At 42.9% G+C, this 16070-nt stretch overlaps 1 protein-coding gene across 4 annotated transcripts in view; it reads left to right on the top strand.

Moving 5' to 3' along the window:
* The window catches only part of TENM1 (teneurin transmembrane protein 1), a 717827-nt gene that overhangs the window by 416597 nt on the left and 285160 nt on the right, over positions 1-16070 (top strand). For all 4 annotated transcript variants that reach the window (XM_039912369.1, XM_029067334.2, XM_029067335.2 and 1 more), the window contains one exon: positions 10365-10603. In XM_039912369.1, the coding sequence (XP_039768303.1) occupies positions 10365-10603 (239 nt within the window). The remainder of the gene's footprint in view (positions 1-10364; positions 10604-16070) is intronic.

Genomic DNA, 16070 nt, shown 5'->3' with positions numbered 1-16070 from the left:
ATCCTTCCCGTCTCTCGGGCCCGCGATCTCGGTGTCATCCTTGACTCGTCCCTCTCGTTCACCCCACACATCCTATCCGTTACCGAGACCTGCCGGTTTCACCTCTACGATATCGCCAAGATCTGCCCTTTCCTCTCCACCCAAACGGCTACCTTACTGTTACGGGCTCTCGTTATATCCCGGCTAGACTACTGTGTCAGCCTTCTCTCTGACCTCCCTTCCTCCTCTCTCGCCCGGCTCCGGTCTATTCTTCACTCCACTGCCCGTCTCATCTTCCCGCAGAAACGATCTGGGCATGTCACTCCCCTTCTTAAACAACTCCAGTGGTTGCCTATCGACCTCCGCTCCAAACAAAAACTCCTCACTCTAGGCTTCAAGGCTCTCCATCACCTTGCCCCTTCCTACCTCTCCTCCCTTCTCTCTTTCTACCGCCCACCCCGCACGCTCCGCTCCTCTGCCACCCACCTCCTCACCGTCCCTCGGTCTCGCCTATCCCGCCGTCGACCCCTGGGTCACGTCCTCCCGCGGTCCTGGAACGCCCTCCCTCCTCACCTCCGCCAAACTGATTCTCTTTCCCTCTTCAAAACCCTTCTTAAAAATCACCTCCTCCAAGAGGCGTTCCCAGACTGAGTTCCTCTTCCCCCTCTACTCCCTCTGCCATCCCCCCTTTACCTCTCCGCAGCTAAAGCCTCATTTTCCCCTTTTCCCGCTGCTCCTCCACCTCTCCCTTCCCATCCCCACAGCACTGTACTCGTCCGCTCAACTGTATATATTTTCGTTACCCTATTTATTTTGTTAATGAATTGTACATCGCCTTGATTCTATTTCGTTGCCATTGTTTTTACGAGATGTTCTTCCCCTTGACGCTGTTTATTGCCATTGTTCTCGTCTGTCCGTCTCCCCCGCTTAGACCGTAAGCCCGTCAAACGGCAGGGACTGTCTCTATCTGTTGCCGACTTGTTCATCCCAAGCGCTTAGTACAGTGCTCTGCACATAGTAAGCGCTCAATAAATACTATTGAATTGAATGAATTATAGTCTAGAGGGGGAAACAGACATTAAATAGATTAGAGATAGGGGAAATAGTAGAGAATAAGAGCAATTACATTTCCAGAGAGCTGGGGTATGAAGCCGTTAACGAGGACACAGCCAAGCACATAGTTGATGCAGAGGAGAGGGCGGATGAGGATGGAGATGGGATTTTAAGAAGGTTTTGAAGGAGGGAAGAGTGATGGACTATCTGATATGAAGGGGGAGAAAAGTTTCCAGGCCCAAGAGAAAATATGGGCAAGAGGTGGATAACAGGAAAGACGAGATTGAGGTTCAGAGAATAAGTTGGTTTTAGAGGAGCGGAGAGGGCAGGTTGGATTGTTGTAGGAGCTCAGAGAGGTTAGGTAGGAGGGAGAGAACTTACAGACTGTAAACTCATCCCTCTAGACTGTAAGTTCATTATGGGCTGGGAATGTGTCTGCTAATTACGTTGTACTCTCCTAAGGGTTTAGAACAGTGCTCTGCTCATAATAAGCACTCAATAAATACCACCGATTGATTTGATTGCCCTCAAGCCGACGCTAAGGAGTTTCTGTTTGATGCAGAGGTGGGTGGGCAACCACTGGAGTTTTTTGATGAGTGATGAGATATAAACTGAGTTTGTTTTTCAGAAAAATGCTCCAGGCAGCAGAGTGAGGAGGGGAAAGGCAGGATGCAGGACTTCAGCAAGTAGGCCTATGCATTAGTCGAAGTGGGAAATGAGCGTTTACATCAGTACAGTGACAGTTTGGATGGACAGGGTGGTTTGTCTTCCACTTTGTGTGGACATCATGTTCATTCCTTAGTCCAGTTTTAGAACATGCTGTTCAGAATCCCAATCTTTATAAAGCTTTTGGCTGAAGAACAAACCCTCCCCTAGTTTTTGTTCATTCGGTTGCATTTATTGAGCACTTACTGTGTGCAAAGCACTGTACTAAGTGCTTGGGAGAGTACAATACAACAACAGACAAATGCCCTGCCCACAAGGTGCTCACAGCCTAGAGGGAAAATTATCGCCCAATTGGTCTGACACTTGCAGTGTTCATCCAGTGAACAGTGGTTAGGTCACATTTTTTGAGGCTTTTCACTACATATTTAAATAGTTTATTTTACTGTATATTTAAATAGGAGAAGAAATAAACTTTAAGTCTTTAATCAATGCTATTAAGTGACTGCTTATTACCAGGTGCTGAGCACTGTTCTAGGCACATGGCTGGGAATGGTATAGTAAAGTTGATAGAAATCTTCCCTTACCAGCAAGCAGCTCACTCTCTTATTTTCCTTGCTGCCTTAACTGTGCCCAAGTTCTGTTCACTATATGACAGCTAACTGGGTATTCTGATCCCATGCATTCTCCTCATATGAGCCATTCTACAACATTCTGTTTCAGGGCCATCGTCTTATTGATTAGCAAGTTGCCTTCTGCCTTGCTTCCAACTTGCTTAATGATTATTCCAACCTTCCAACTTGCTTATTAATTAGCAAGTTACTTCCATCATGGAATGGACAAAGCACACAAATTTCTCAGGACAGTTGAATTTGCTTGGCAATTTTTAGAGCACTTTTCATTAATGGCTTAAGGTTCATAGCAGTCTTAGTGCTGTTCCCATCCTGTTTTCTGTATCTGTCATGCTGCATAGATCATATCTGCTGTACTGCATTTTAGTTTAGAGTCATGAGGGATTTGAAGACTGTACAGTCTTCTGGTAATCTACCCAGAAGAATTCTGGCTAGAACTTTGCTGGCAAAAAAGTGGGTTTTCTGTCAATTCAGGTCTTTCTGTGTTTTTCTGGTTGATGGTGGTCAAGGTGGCATCTATGAAATCTTGAGGCACTTCCTCCAAAAGAGGAAAGTGGAAGAATGCCTTTTAATGTCTTTAAGAATGCCTTTAGATCAAGGTATTTTATCATTTTTTGTGGATCTGATGGCAGCAGCCAATATGTTAAAAAATAAAAAACTTGGAGTTTCAACAGTGTGCCTTCACACTTGGGCCGGTTTTCATCTTGGACAGTAGTATATCAGCAGTATATCCCTTTAACTGAAAGCTCGTTGTGGACAGGGAATGTTTTTGTTAAACTATTGTGTTGACTTTTCCAAATACTTAGTACAGTGCCCTGTACTATACAATTGATTATATCTTCATGGCTCTGAAGGGAGTGGTGACTTCATCAAGGAGGAAAGAAAAAGTCATATCATTACCTATTGGTAGGCAAACAATTCTTTACAAAGAATACATCCTTAAGACTCGATGTAATTCTGTGATCCCTTTAAGATTCCTTCTTCATCTCTGATGTCTACGGAGCCATCTCTTCTCTTTAGTTGGTGGTGGGTGCTTTGTATCATCCCAGTAATGCTCTTCAGGGATAAATAAGAGCCCTTGGTTTTGATCAGTGGAAACATGTTTTAATAATATTGGTATTTGTTAAGCGCTTACTATGTGCCGAGCACTGTTCTAAGCGCTGGGGTAAACATAGGGGAATCGGGTTGTCCCACGTGGGGCTCACAGTCTTAATCCCCATTTTACAGATGAGGGAACTGAGGCGCAGAGAAGTTAAGTGACTTGCCCACAGTCACACAGCCGACAAGTGGCAGAGCTGGGATTCGAACTCATGAGCCCTGACTCCAAAGCCCGTGCTCTTTCCACTGAGCCACGCTGCTTCTAATAATATTGGTATTTGTTAAGCGCTTACTATGTGCAGAGCACTGTTCTAAGCGCTGGGGTAGACACAGGGGAATCAGGTTGTCCCACGTGGGGCTCACAGTCTTCATCCTCATTTTACAGATGAGGTAACTGAGACCCAGAGAAGTTAAGTGACTTGCCCACAGTCACACAGCTGACAGGTGGCAGAGCTGGGATTCGAACTCATGAGCTCTGACTCCAAAGCCCAGGCTCTTTCCACTGAGCCAGGTTTTCTTCAGCCTTAGCGTGCCATTACTCGTCAAAACCTCTCAGCTCATTATGGATTCCATGGCATGCTTTCTTATGCTAGCAGTTGGTCTGTGTTGTAAAGATCTACAAGTTGTGTTTGATGTATTACTTATTTCATTTCAGATGGCTCTTGGATAGCAGAGCAATTTTTAGCCATACTGGTCTTGGTGCTTTCCTCTGGAAGCCCCCACAGTCTGAAAGATACCAAGTAGAGAATATCCCAGAGAGGCCCAGAATCATTGACCACACTGATGGAAGTAGAGACCATTTCTCTTTCTGAAAGGTCTGCCTCATTAAGGTTGCAAAGTTTCTCACATATGTCTTCATTCTCCAGAAAATTGTCATTTATCATCGAAGAAGACACAAGGGTTTTTTGTTCTAAAAGGTCTGCCTCATTAAGATTGTGAAATTTCTTGCATGTTTCTTCATTCTCCGGGAGTTTGACATAAAGCCACCTGAGTATCTTGGATGCCACTTTGCATTACACTGGCTTTGTTAGTGAAAGTCTGGACCATGACAGGCGGTGAGATGGTTTCAGCACTCATTCCTGTGTATAGCAGGAGTAATATGAGTATTCATTTATTCATTCATTGGTATTTATTAAGCACTGTACTAAGTGCTTGGGAAAGTACAACACATCAATAAACACTGACATTTCCTGCCCACAACAAGCTCCCAATCTAGAGAGGGGACAACAGACATCAGTACAAATAAATAAAATTGCAGATATATACATAAGTGCTGGGGGGCTAAGTAGAGAGGAGGGAAGAGCAAAGGGAGCAAGTCAGGGACATGCAGAAGGGAGTGGGAGATGAGGAAAAGTGGGACTTTGTCTGGGAAGGCCTTTTGGAGGAGAAGTGCCTTCAATAAGGCTTCGAGGGGGCAAGAATAATTGTCTGTCCCATTTGAGAAGGGAGGGCATTCCAGGCCAGAGGCAAGATGTGTGCCAGAGTTCGGCAGCAAGACAGGCAAGATCGGGGCACAGTGAGAAGGTTAGCACTAGAGGAGTGAAGTGTGTGGGCTGGGTCGTAGAGGGAAAGAAGCAAGGTGAGGTAGGAGGGATAAGGTGATGGAGTGCTCTAAAGCCCATGGTGAGAAGTTTTTGTTTGACATGGAGGTGGATGAGCAGACACTAGAGATTTTTGAGAAGGGGATGTCCTGAATGCTTTTATAGAAAGATGACTTGGGCAGCGAAGTGATGTATGGGCTGGAGTGGGGAGAGACAGGAGATTGGGAAGTCAGCAAGGAGGCTAATGAGGGAATCTAGGCAGGATAGGATGAGTGATTGTATTAATGTGGTAGCGGTTTGGATGGAGAGGAAGGGGTGGATTTTAGCTATGATGTGAAGGTGGGACCGACAGGATTTGGTGACAGATTGAATATGTGGGTTGAATGAGAGAGAGGAGTCAAGGATAATGCCAAGGTTACAGGCCCGTGAGATGGGAAGGATGGTGTTACTGTCTACTGTCATGGGAAAGTCAAGGGGAAGACAAGGTTTGGGTGGGAAAAAAAGGAGCAACATGAGAAGCAGCATCGCCTAGTGGAAAGAGCTCAGGCCTGGGAGTCAGAGGCCCTGGGTTCTAAACCTAGCTCTGCCGAATACTTGCTCTGTAACCTTAGGCAAGTTGCTTAATTGATCTGTGCCTCAGTTCTCCCGTTCACCCTCTGACTTAGACTGTGAACCTTAAGCAGGACAGGAACTCTGTCCAAACTCATTAACGTGGATCTACCTCAGCATTTAGAACAGTGTTTAGTACATAGCAAGTGCTTAACAAATACCATAAAAAATGAAAAAACAATCCTTCAGCTCTCCTGTCGGATAATGATTTAATCAGTCAGATGCCACTTACTAGGATCTTACATGTAGCCAAAAGTTCCTTCTCAGTTGTTGGAGTAAAGCGAGTAAATCTAATTCTATGACAAGCAAATGTTATGAGCCCAAGCTTTCCACAATCAAGGAAAAAAAAACATGATTTCATACCTGCACAGATGCAAGATATAAAAATGGGTTAGTTTGAGAGTCTTTTGCCAAATATTCATGACAAAAATAAGGAAGAATATGTAAATTCAGGGATGGTCTGTTCCAAAAAAAGAGAGATGAGTTCTGATTGCGATCTAAAGGACCTGAATTTGGAAATGAAGCTCACTGAGCTCTTTCTGTGTGCACAGCACTGTACTAACCATTTGGAAGTGTACAATACAATAGAGTTGGTTTCCAGTTCTCAGGAAGAGCTTTACAGTCTTCATGAAGAACAAATGGATAACTAAGGTCCTTCAAGCAGCTCTTTTTTTTTCATGACCTTTGTTAAACACTTGCTGTGTGCCAGGCACTGTAGTAAGCTCAGGGGTAGGGACAAGCTAATTAACTTGGACACAGTTCTTGTCCTGTATGAGGCTCGAAGTCTTCAACCCCATTTTATAGATGAGATAAATGAGGCACAGAGAAGTTAAGTGACTTACCCAAGGTCACACAGCAAAGTTCATATCTCCTGACAACCTGCTTATTTAAGAGAGAAATTTGCTGAGAAGCCCACGCCCTCACATCCTGCCTCTAGGCTGGAACTCCCTCCGGCTTCATAGCCAACAATTACTCTCCCCACCTTCAAAGCCTTATTGAAGGCTCATGTCCTCCAAGAGGCCTTTCCTGACTAAAGCCTCATTTTCTCTTTTTCCACTGCCTTCTGCATCACCCCAATTTGCTGCCTTTATCCACCCCTCCCTCAGCCTCAGAGCACTTTTATACATTTCCATAATTTATATTAATATCTGTCTCCCCCTCTAGATTGTGAGCTTGTTGTGGACAGGGAATGTGTTTTGCACCTCAATTGTGTTGTACTTTCCCAAGCATCCAATACAGTGCTCTTCATACAATAAGCGCTCAGTAAATATGATTGATTGATTAAGAAGGGGTCTTTCTTTAGCATGGAACTGTCAACTGCAGAAACAGATCTTAGAAATCAAGCAGACAAATTTCTCAGATGTTTGAGGAGGGGTGTTGGGAGAAGCAAGGGCAGTTTCTGGTGTGGTAACCCAGGCCCAAGAGATGGGGCAGCATGGCTTAGCGGCAAGAGCCCGGACTTGGTAGTCAGAGGTCATGGATTCTAATCCCGGCTCCGCCACGTGTCAGCTGAGTGACTTTGGGCAAGTCACTTCTTTGTGCCTCAGTTCCCTCATCTGTAAAGTGGTGATTAAGTGGGACAACCTGATAACCTTCTATCGATCCCAGAGCTTAGAACAGTGTTTGGCGCATAGTAAGGGGTTTAACAAATGCCATCATCATCATCATCATTGTGGATAAGCACGTTAGTTTCGACCCAACCAAGTAATGCTTACTAGATCAGGATCTTGGCCCTGAAACCCAAGAGACGGAGATAGGGAGGGTCCAGGAGTGATCCTATAAACTCACAGAAGTGTTAGCTCAGGATCTCCTGAGGAGGTAACTGGATCTTGGGAACCCAAGACAAGCAAGTGCCAAGGTATCCGGAGAGGGAAGCGGGCTGGGCGTGGCTCAGTGGCAAGAGCCCAGGCTTGAGAGTCAGAGGTCATGGGTTCGAATCCCAGCTCTGCCACTTGTCAGCTGTGTGTCTGTGGGTAAGTCACTCAACTTTTCTATGCCTCAGTTCCCTCACCTGTAAAATGGAGATTAAGACTGTGAGCCACACGAGGGACAACCTGATAACCCTGTATCGACCCCAGCGCTTAGAACAGTGCTGTGCACATACTACCAGCTTAACAAATGCCAACATTATTATTATTATTACTGCCCCTCTGACTCTGGGACACACAGAAGAAGCTATACATGACACCTTAAGCAGAAAGATTACAGGGACCAAGAAGAAGCATTTGGTTATCCAAGATCATCCCAGGATAGGGGCTATATGAAACGGCTTAGTACACTGCTCTAAACACAGTAAAGGCTCAGTCAATTAATCATATTTACTGTGTGTTTACTGTATGCAGAACACTGTACTAAGTGCTTGAGAGAGAACAATATAAGAGATGCATTTCCTGGCCACAATCAGCTTATAGTCCAGAGGCCTAGATCCAACAGATAGAGTTGATTGATTTTTGTGAAAGATTCACTTTTATATCTGTGCTGTTCCTTCTGTTGGCTGAGCATTTGGGGGCCTCCATAATATCTGCTGCGAGCCATTCACTTTCATTTCCATAACCGTTATTATGAGCTAGTATTTTGGCAAATTTCTCTGGACGGCGTAGGCCATTGCTGTGGCGTTTACATCACCCTGTCATCCAGTAGTTTTTCTCCATGTTTCCACATCACTAACCACCCTTGCCCTAAAATACCCTGTAAGAATATATTTACCACAGTACTTTTGAGTCCATCTAGATCGCTGAAGAATATTTCATTTGCTCAGTGATGTCAGCTGTGTAAAGAGTCTAGGCTCACATAGTTGTGGCATAGCATCTCTGATATAGAAGTAAGCAAGAATTCCATCGTTCATTCAATTGTATTTATTGAGTGCCTACTGTGTGCAGAGCACTGTACTTGTTCAATTCGGCAACAGATAGAGACAATCCCTACCCAACAACGGGCTCAAAGTCTAGGCAACAAATCAATCAGTCATATTTATTGAGTGTTTATTGGATGCACAGCACTGTACTAACCTCTTGGGAGAGTACAATATAAGAGAATCTGTAGAACCTCTAGGCTCATAGTTGTGGCAGAGCACCTCTGGTTTAGGAATAAGCCACAAATCAATCATTCATATTTACTGAGTGCTTTCGGTGTGCAGAACACTGTACTAAGTGCTTGGTAAGGTACAATATAACACCGTTGGTAGAGGTTTGAGGTTCAAATAGCTGTGGCATTAGCATCTCTCGTTGAGAAGTAGGCCTCAAATCAATCAAGCATATTTACTGAGTGTTTTCTGTGTGCAGTAGGTAGACACATTCCCAGACCATAGGAAAGACTGTCATATTTGAAAGCATGCCCATGACTCATTTTCAGCTGTGACTATCTTCCTAAACAAAAAATCTAGAGCAGTGTAATTGCTTTTGCCTCATGGACAGGGAATGCGTCTTTTGCTTCGGATGTACCTTGCCAAGCACTTACCACAGTGCGTGACACTCAGTAGTTGTTCAATAAATATCATTACTACTATAATGAAACTCCTGGGATCCACGTCGATAGCCTGAATCATTAGCCTATGGGGAAGCCACCTATGGTAATGGTAGACAGTTGGCAGAACCTTGGGAGGATGGGATCCGCCAAATGTGATTTATGCACTGGGTTGCATCTGTGGTGTAATATAGGCACTTGGGGGGACATCTTTTTGCTATATGGGATTCATAAACAAGATTATGTTTGTGGTGCAGTTCAGCCCTTTTGGGGAAAATCTTTTCATTTTATATCACTGAAGCGGAATACCTTGAGTAATAAGGTCCTAATCAATCAATCGGTGGTATTTATCGAGCTCTTATTCTACTTCTGTTCAGTTATGAAACATACTAAATATTTTTCCATCATCGTGTTTTGAAATAATGACTGCAGTGAGCGGTCCCAGAATATTCTATGTGTTCCGGTGCCAAATGCAAAGATACAGTTTCCTGTTTGCTTTAAGAAGGGCTGGTGTATTATACGTGGCTACTGACTCTATGTAGACTGTAAGTTCGTCCTCTCAACTATAAGCTCACTGCGGGCAGGGAATTTGTCTGTTATACTGTTAAATTGTACTCTCCCAAGAGCTTAGTGCAGTGTTCTGCACACGGTAAGTGCTCAATAAATATGATTGACTGATTGATGTTGTACTTAGTGTTCCCAAGAGGGACAGAGACTGTGTTTAATTTTCACCCATTTTCTCCCAATGCTTAGTACAGTGTTCTACACCCAGTAAGTACTTAATAAGTACTGCTACCATTTTTAGTGTCCTAAAATTGAAAGATGGCTGTTTTTAGTTGAGGTTGATTAATCAGACCTCTCAGCAAGAAAAAGTGATGTTGTCATTCAGGCGGGGTGGGTCAAACACTCTTAGAGTTTAGGCTATGGTAGCTTATCCTAATTAAGGTGCATGTTTCTCTAATAATAATAATTTGGTATTTGTGAAGCACTTCCTATGTTCCATGCACTGTACTGAGCACTGGGGTAGAAAAAAGCAAATTGGGTTGGATACAGTCCCTGTCCCAAATGGGGCTCACAGTCTCAATCCCCATTTTACAGATAAGGTAACTGAGGCCCAGAGAAGTGAAGTGTCCAAGTCACACGGCAGACAAGCGGTGGAGCCGGGAATAGAAGCCATGACCTTTTTACTCCCAGGCCCAAGCTCTATCCACTATGCAACCCTCCTTTCCTACATCTTAGCGGACAATGCAATTGTGCCCTTAGAGTTTACAAAGTTCTTTTCCACTTTGAAGCGTCTGACTTTGTTTTTCTTTTTCTTTCTCCTTAGGCATTTCCTCTTTAAACATGGATCGGGCTCTTCAGCTATCTTCAGCGCAGCCAGTCAGAACTACCCACTAACCTCCAATACGGTTTACTCTCCGCCTCCCAGGCCCCTGCCTAGAAGCACCTTTTCAAGGCCTGCGTTCACTTTTAACAAGCCGTACAGGTGCTGCAACTGGAAGTGCACGGCTCTGAGCGCCACTGCCATCACCGTGACTCTGGCTTTGCTGTTAGCCTACGTTATTGGTAAGTTCTGCGTATTCTCTGCTTTCACGTGGAAATGCACAGTGGGAGTGAGTGAAAGGGCTGTACTCTAGTAATTACGGGGATTCACCAGTTTGGCAGCCAGGGTGGTAAATAACAAATAGATTTCTAATTAGTCTGTGTGCCCTTGTTGACCTCAAATACAGCTGAAAAACAAAGGAATCCTATCTGGGAAGAAATATTTATACCACTGGTAGAGCCCTATTGATCACAATTACCTTAGCCATTTTCCTTTGAATTTAAAAGTTATAGTTTTCTCGTTAGAAATCATAAGTACCAATCTGTGGAAATTCTAAAATTGTTTTTATTCAGCATTATATCTAACGAATCTTGAGGTGTATTTTGCTTTAGGAAATCTAAAACTTTATCTGCTTTGACCCGTATTACAATTCTCTTTTACATGCATTTATGTTATATATTTGTACATATATATATATATATATTTTAAATGGTACTTGTTGAGTGCTTACTAAATGCCAGCTACTGTACTAAGTGCTGAGATAGAATCAAGATAATCTAGCTGGAAACGGTCCCTGTCCTACCTGGGGCTCACAGGCTAAGCCAGAGGGAAAAGGATCAAATCCCTATTTTACAGACAAGGTCACTGAGGCACAGACATGTTAAGTGATTACCCCAAGGTCATATCGCTGATTTATGGCAGAGTTGAAATTAGAGCCCGGGTCTTCTGACTCCCAGGCCCGTGTCCTTTCTGCTAGGCCACTCTACTCCCCCAAATTCTTTCCAAGATCTATTTAATTTTTCATCGTATTTTAATTTTGAGCAAAAATCAGTTTCATTCTCAACAGGTAAATACTTCTGTCGTTTTATTATTTCTATGCATTGGAGGATGAATTCTAAAATAGATAGGGACTGGGTTTTTTTTAAGAGGAATATTGCAGATGGTCTTGCTGTTGCTGTGATTAAAATCACACTCACTTGACAGCAAATCTTATTGACTTGTTAGATGGCATTTTATTTTGACTGAACATTAATTTCCTTGGTTGAATGGTTTTGCAGTCTGAAATGTAAATTATGGAGGAAAATGTGTGAACACAGAAACATATAAGAATGCATTATTCTCAAAACAAATTGAATAGCTGAATAGGAGAGTCTGTTCTGTCCTACTATATCACACGTGGCTTCCTTTGATGTTCAACAGCCTTCCTATTTGACATAGCTGTTTTCCACCAAGAAACAATAATGCTCAGCTACCCCATATGTATTCATCCCTTTGCACTCCTTTATGGTTTTACAGAATTAGTTAAATATTTAGGTATTTCACAAATATTTTCTGGAGCTGCAAAAGCTGAGGCACAGCAAGCTTTTTCCTACCTCACTTTTCCATAAACATTCTCAAGAAGTTTATATCCAAACATTACCACACTCCTCTTACGATTAGTTGGTAGAAATCCAGGGATTATTTTGGAAAAAATACCTACTTTTTTTCTTTCTAAAGAAAGGAGGAGCTAGGATCTCTCCTATTTGTACCTTTCTGAAATCATGCCCCAGAGCCCTATGTTTATTTGAAACAGCCTGAAGACTGAGCAGTTGTGCAGATATATTATTCACATTCTTTCCCTCTTTTCAAAATGTATATACCTCATCTTGTTAAAAGTAAAAAAATATATATTTAGGCAATGTCAGCAGGGAAAGCATCTAGCAGGCAAATATTTGGGAGACTTGGATGCAGGTGCCAGTGAGCCAATGATCAACTCGTTTACATATCTGCTGGGTTTCCACCCTTTCAAATTGCAGGTGGGTTTTACTGCAGCTTTCTCCAGTTAGCAACATTTGCATCAGGATCACAATCTACTTGCAGTACTTATAGCCTTGGGTTCACTTAAGGGAGTCAGGGAGTCATAGAGGCCTACAACCAGAAGAGGCTTTAAGAGACCTGTTTCCTGATTCCAGGTAGGTGACAAAACCATCCGTGACAGATAGTGTCTGATCTTTCCCTAAAGATCTCCTCAGGTAAACACTGAAGAACCTTTCTTGGTTCTTCATAAATACCCAGCTAAATTCTCTTACCCTGCAAGACAATTTCCCTTGTCCAAAACTCAACTGATAGAATGATTGGGTATTAATCTCCCTGACTGAAAAGCAACAACAAAACTTCATGTAATTGGAAACAGTTGAGTCACCATTATGCCCCCTGTTCCTTGAACTAAACAACTCCAATTATTTTAACCTTTAATCTCAGAATCTAAGTTCCCACCCCACCCCCCTTTTTTTTTTTTGCAATTCTGTGGTCCTCCTTCAGTGAATTGAACAATGGGTGACTTTCTTCACTCTGCTTGTCAGTGTAAGCACTAGCAGAGAATCATCCTCCTTCCTATAAACAATGGCAAGTCCCAGGCTTAGGTCAGTTAGATTCTCACAGTCATCTGTTACTCTCTCATAAGAAGGAGTAGATAGGGGGATGCTCCGCTCTGAGCCAATGCATTTTAGTCTATTGTACAAAAGACAAGTAAGGTTCATTGGTTGTCTACCTGCTCTCCTTTAGTGCGGGCTTGTAGCTCATGCCTTTTCAGGAAATGATGAGGTCCTTATTTTATAGAAGTAATTTCAGTTCTGTCCAAGGGATGATCAGCTGAGAGTAAAATCCTCATTGGTCATTTTAGGGACTTTGCTATGAAGAACTTGCTTAACTTAGTGTGAAAATGTAAATAAACAGAATGCTTGGGATGAACAAACCGTAGTGTCTATCAGACACTTTGTTCCCTATCAGTTAGTGGTGTTTATTGAGCACTTATGTTGTGCAGAGCACTGAATAGCACTTGGGAGAGTACAATACAAGAGAATTAGCAGGCACATTACCTGCCGGTAGTCAGCTTACAATGTAGCTTCCTCTTTCAGCTGAGGTTATCAATTTATTCAAAGGACACTTTTGTGGGGTAAATTCTGATTTTGAAAACTGTAGATTTTCTGGCCTGGGAACATATTGTATTGTTCTCTCCCAAGTGTTTATTAAGTGCTCTGCATCACAAGAAGTGCTCAAATACCACTGATTGAACTTTCTTGTGGATCCTCAGTTACTTGGAAAGCACTGGTAAACTAGTTAAAGATTGCAGACTGGTGAGTTTATTCATTTGCCAGTTTACTTGGGAGTTGTAAAAATTGTTGGAGCAGTTGAAGACCAATTTCAATCCCCATTGCAGAGGCCATTAAAGCACAGAATTGTTTACTGTCTCCAAGATTATCTTTGTGAAAGCTTGCACAGATAGTTTACTAGATTTTGAGCACGAATTACGTTACAGTAGTCTCAAAAGCAATATGCGAGTGCTTATAAAATTGAAATTACTGTATTGTTAAAAACATACATGGTGATAAATCCTAGTGTCAATTTATTCACTGATCAGTTACTATGTGCAGAGCACTGTAATAAGCGCTTGGGAGAGCACAGTACAACAGAATTAGCAGACACATCCCCTGCCCATAAAGAGTTTACAGTCTAAAGATGATATCCAATGCTTTAGTAATTTGAATAATCCATCCCAAATGGCTCCTTCAATTTCTACACCCTCCCCCTCCATGAGACTCGATTAGATTGTAAGCCCGATGAGACTGTAAGCCCGTCAATGGGCAGGGATTGTCTCTATCTGTTGCCGAATTGTACATTCCAAGCGCTTAGTACAGTGCTCTGCACATAGTAAGTGCTCAATAAATGCGATTGAATGAACTCTTTAAGGAGGCTTAGTTATTATATTTGAAGTACAATATTCACAAAGAGTGCAACATATATTTCATAAAATGAAAACCTGATCGTGCTGTATCTAAAATGGAAGTATCTCCATGTTAAAATAACCCTGAACAACATATGCGCTTTAGAAACATAATTAGTGAAAATGTAATTAGTTAAAGCTAAGCATCTTCAGTTTCCCTACCATAAAAACCATGGCAGGATTAAAATTTCTAGGATATATTCAGGTGTTGGTTTTATCTGGTTGTTTATTTGGAGAGCTTTCAAGTTTATATAATGGATTTTGGTTTGTTCAGGGATTACCCTTTTATGACATAGCCCCTCAGGGACCAATGATAGTACAAAAGCTGCTCTGAAATTCCACTTCGGTAGGGGTCTGTATTCGTACATCTCTGCAGGCCAAGAATAGCAACTTGGCTGTTATAAAGAAGAGTAAGTGGTTTTTCAGTCAGATCTACTTACCCTTGCCCCTTTGTTACCACACAACAGCAAACACATCTCTTCCAGGAGGGTACGGGCATCCATCCTGGAGCAGCAGCATGGCTTAGTGGAAAGAGCACGGGCTTGGGAGTCAGAGGTTATGGGTTCTAATCATGCTCTGCTACTTGTCAGCTGGGTGACCTTGTGCAAGTCACAACTTATCTGTGCCTCAGTTACCTCATCTGCAAAATGGGGGTAAAGACTGGGAGCCCCACCTGGGACAACCTAACCTCGTCTCTCTCCCAGCACTTGGAACAGTACTTGGCACATAGTAAGTGCATAATAATAATAATAATAATAATTTTGGTATTTAAGAGCTTACTATGTGCAGAGCACTGTTCTAAGTGCTGGGGTAGATACAGGATCCTCAGGTTGTCCCACATGAGGCTCACAGTCTTAATCCCCATTTTACAGATGAAGTAACTCAGGCACAGAGAAGTTAAGTGACTTGCCCACAGTCACACAGCTGACAAGTGGCAGAGCTGGGATTCGAACCCATGACCTCTGACTCCCAAGCCCGTGCTCTTTCCACTGAGCCACGCTGCTTCTCTATATGCTTAACATATGCCATTATTATCATTATTATTGTTCTCAACTCCCTAGGCTATTTACCTCCATAGGGCCACTTGAGTACTTCCAGTCACCTAAGCATTTGGATACTCACCCTCTCCTGCCAATAAAACTTTTCTTTCATCTCTATTGCTTTCCCCTACTTGTATTTAATTCTAGCATCCACCTCCCCCACTTGACTATAAACTCTTTGAAGGCAGAGATTGTGTCTACCCACTCTACTGACTTAGAGAAGCAGCATGGCTCAGTGGAAAAAGCCCGGGCTTGGGAGTCAGAGGCCATGGGTTCAAATCCTGGCTCTGCCACCTGTCAGCTGTGTGACTGTGGGCAAGTCACTTCACTTCTCTGTGCCTCAGTTCCCTCATCTGTAAAATGGGGATTAACTGTGAGCCTCACGTGGGACAACCTGGTTACCCTGTATCTCCCCCAGTGCTTAGAACAGTGCTCTGCACATAGTAAGCGCTTAACAAATGCCAACATTATTACTAACCTCTCCCAAGCACTATACCAAAGTGCTGTGCGACCACTAAGTGGACACTCAGCACTTGTCATGTGGGACAAAGACTGCTCCCGACCTCATTTTCTTGCATCTATCCCAGTGCTTATTACTATGTTTGGCACATCATAAGCACTTAACAAATACCACAGTTATTATTATATCTGATTGATTCTGCAAATCAAGTTAGTCAATCATTGGTG

The sequence above is a fragment of the Ornithorhynchus anatinus genome, chromosome 6 (genome assembly GCF_004115215.2).
Source record: "Ornithorhynchus anatinus isolate Pmale09 chromosome 6, mOrnAna1.pri.v4, whole genome shotgun sequence".
NCBI lineage: Eukaryota > Metazoa > Chordata > Mammalia > Monotremata > Ornithorhynchidae > Ornithorhynchus > Ornithorhynchus anatinus.
Note: the sequence above shows the minus strand (reverse complement) of the source record. Positions and strands in the feature narration are given on the sequence as shown.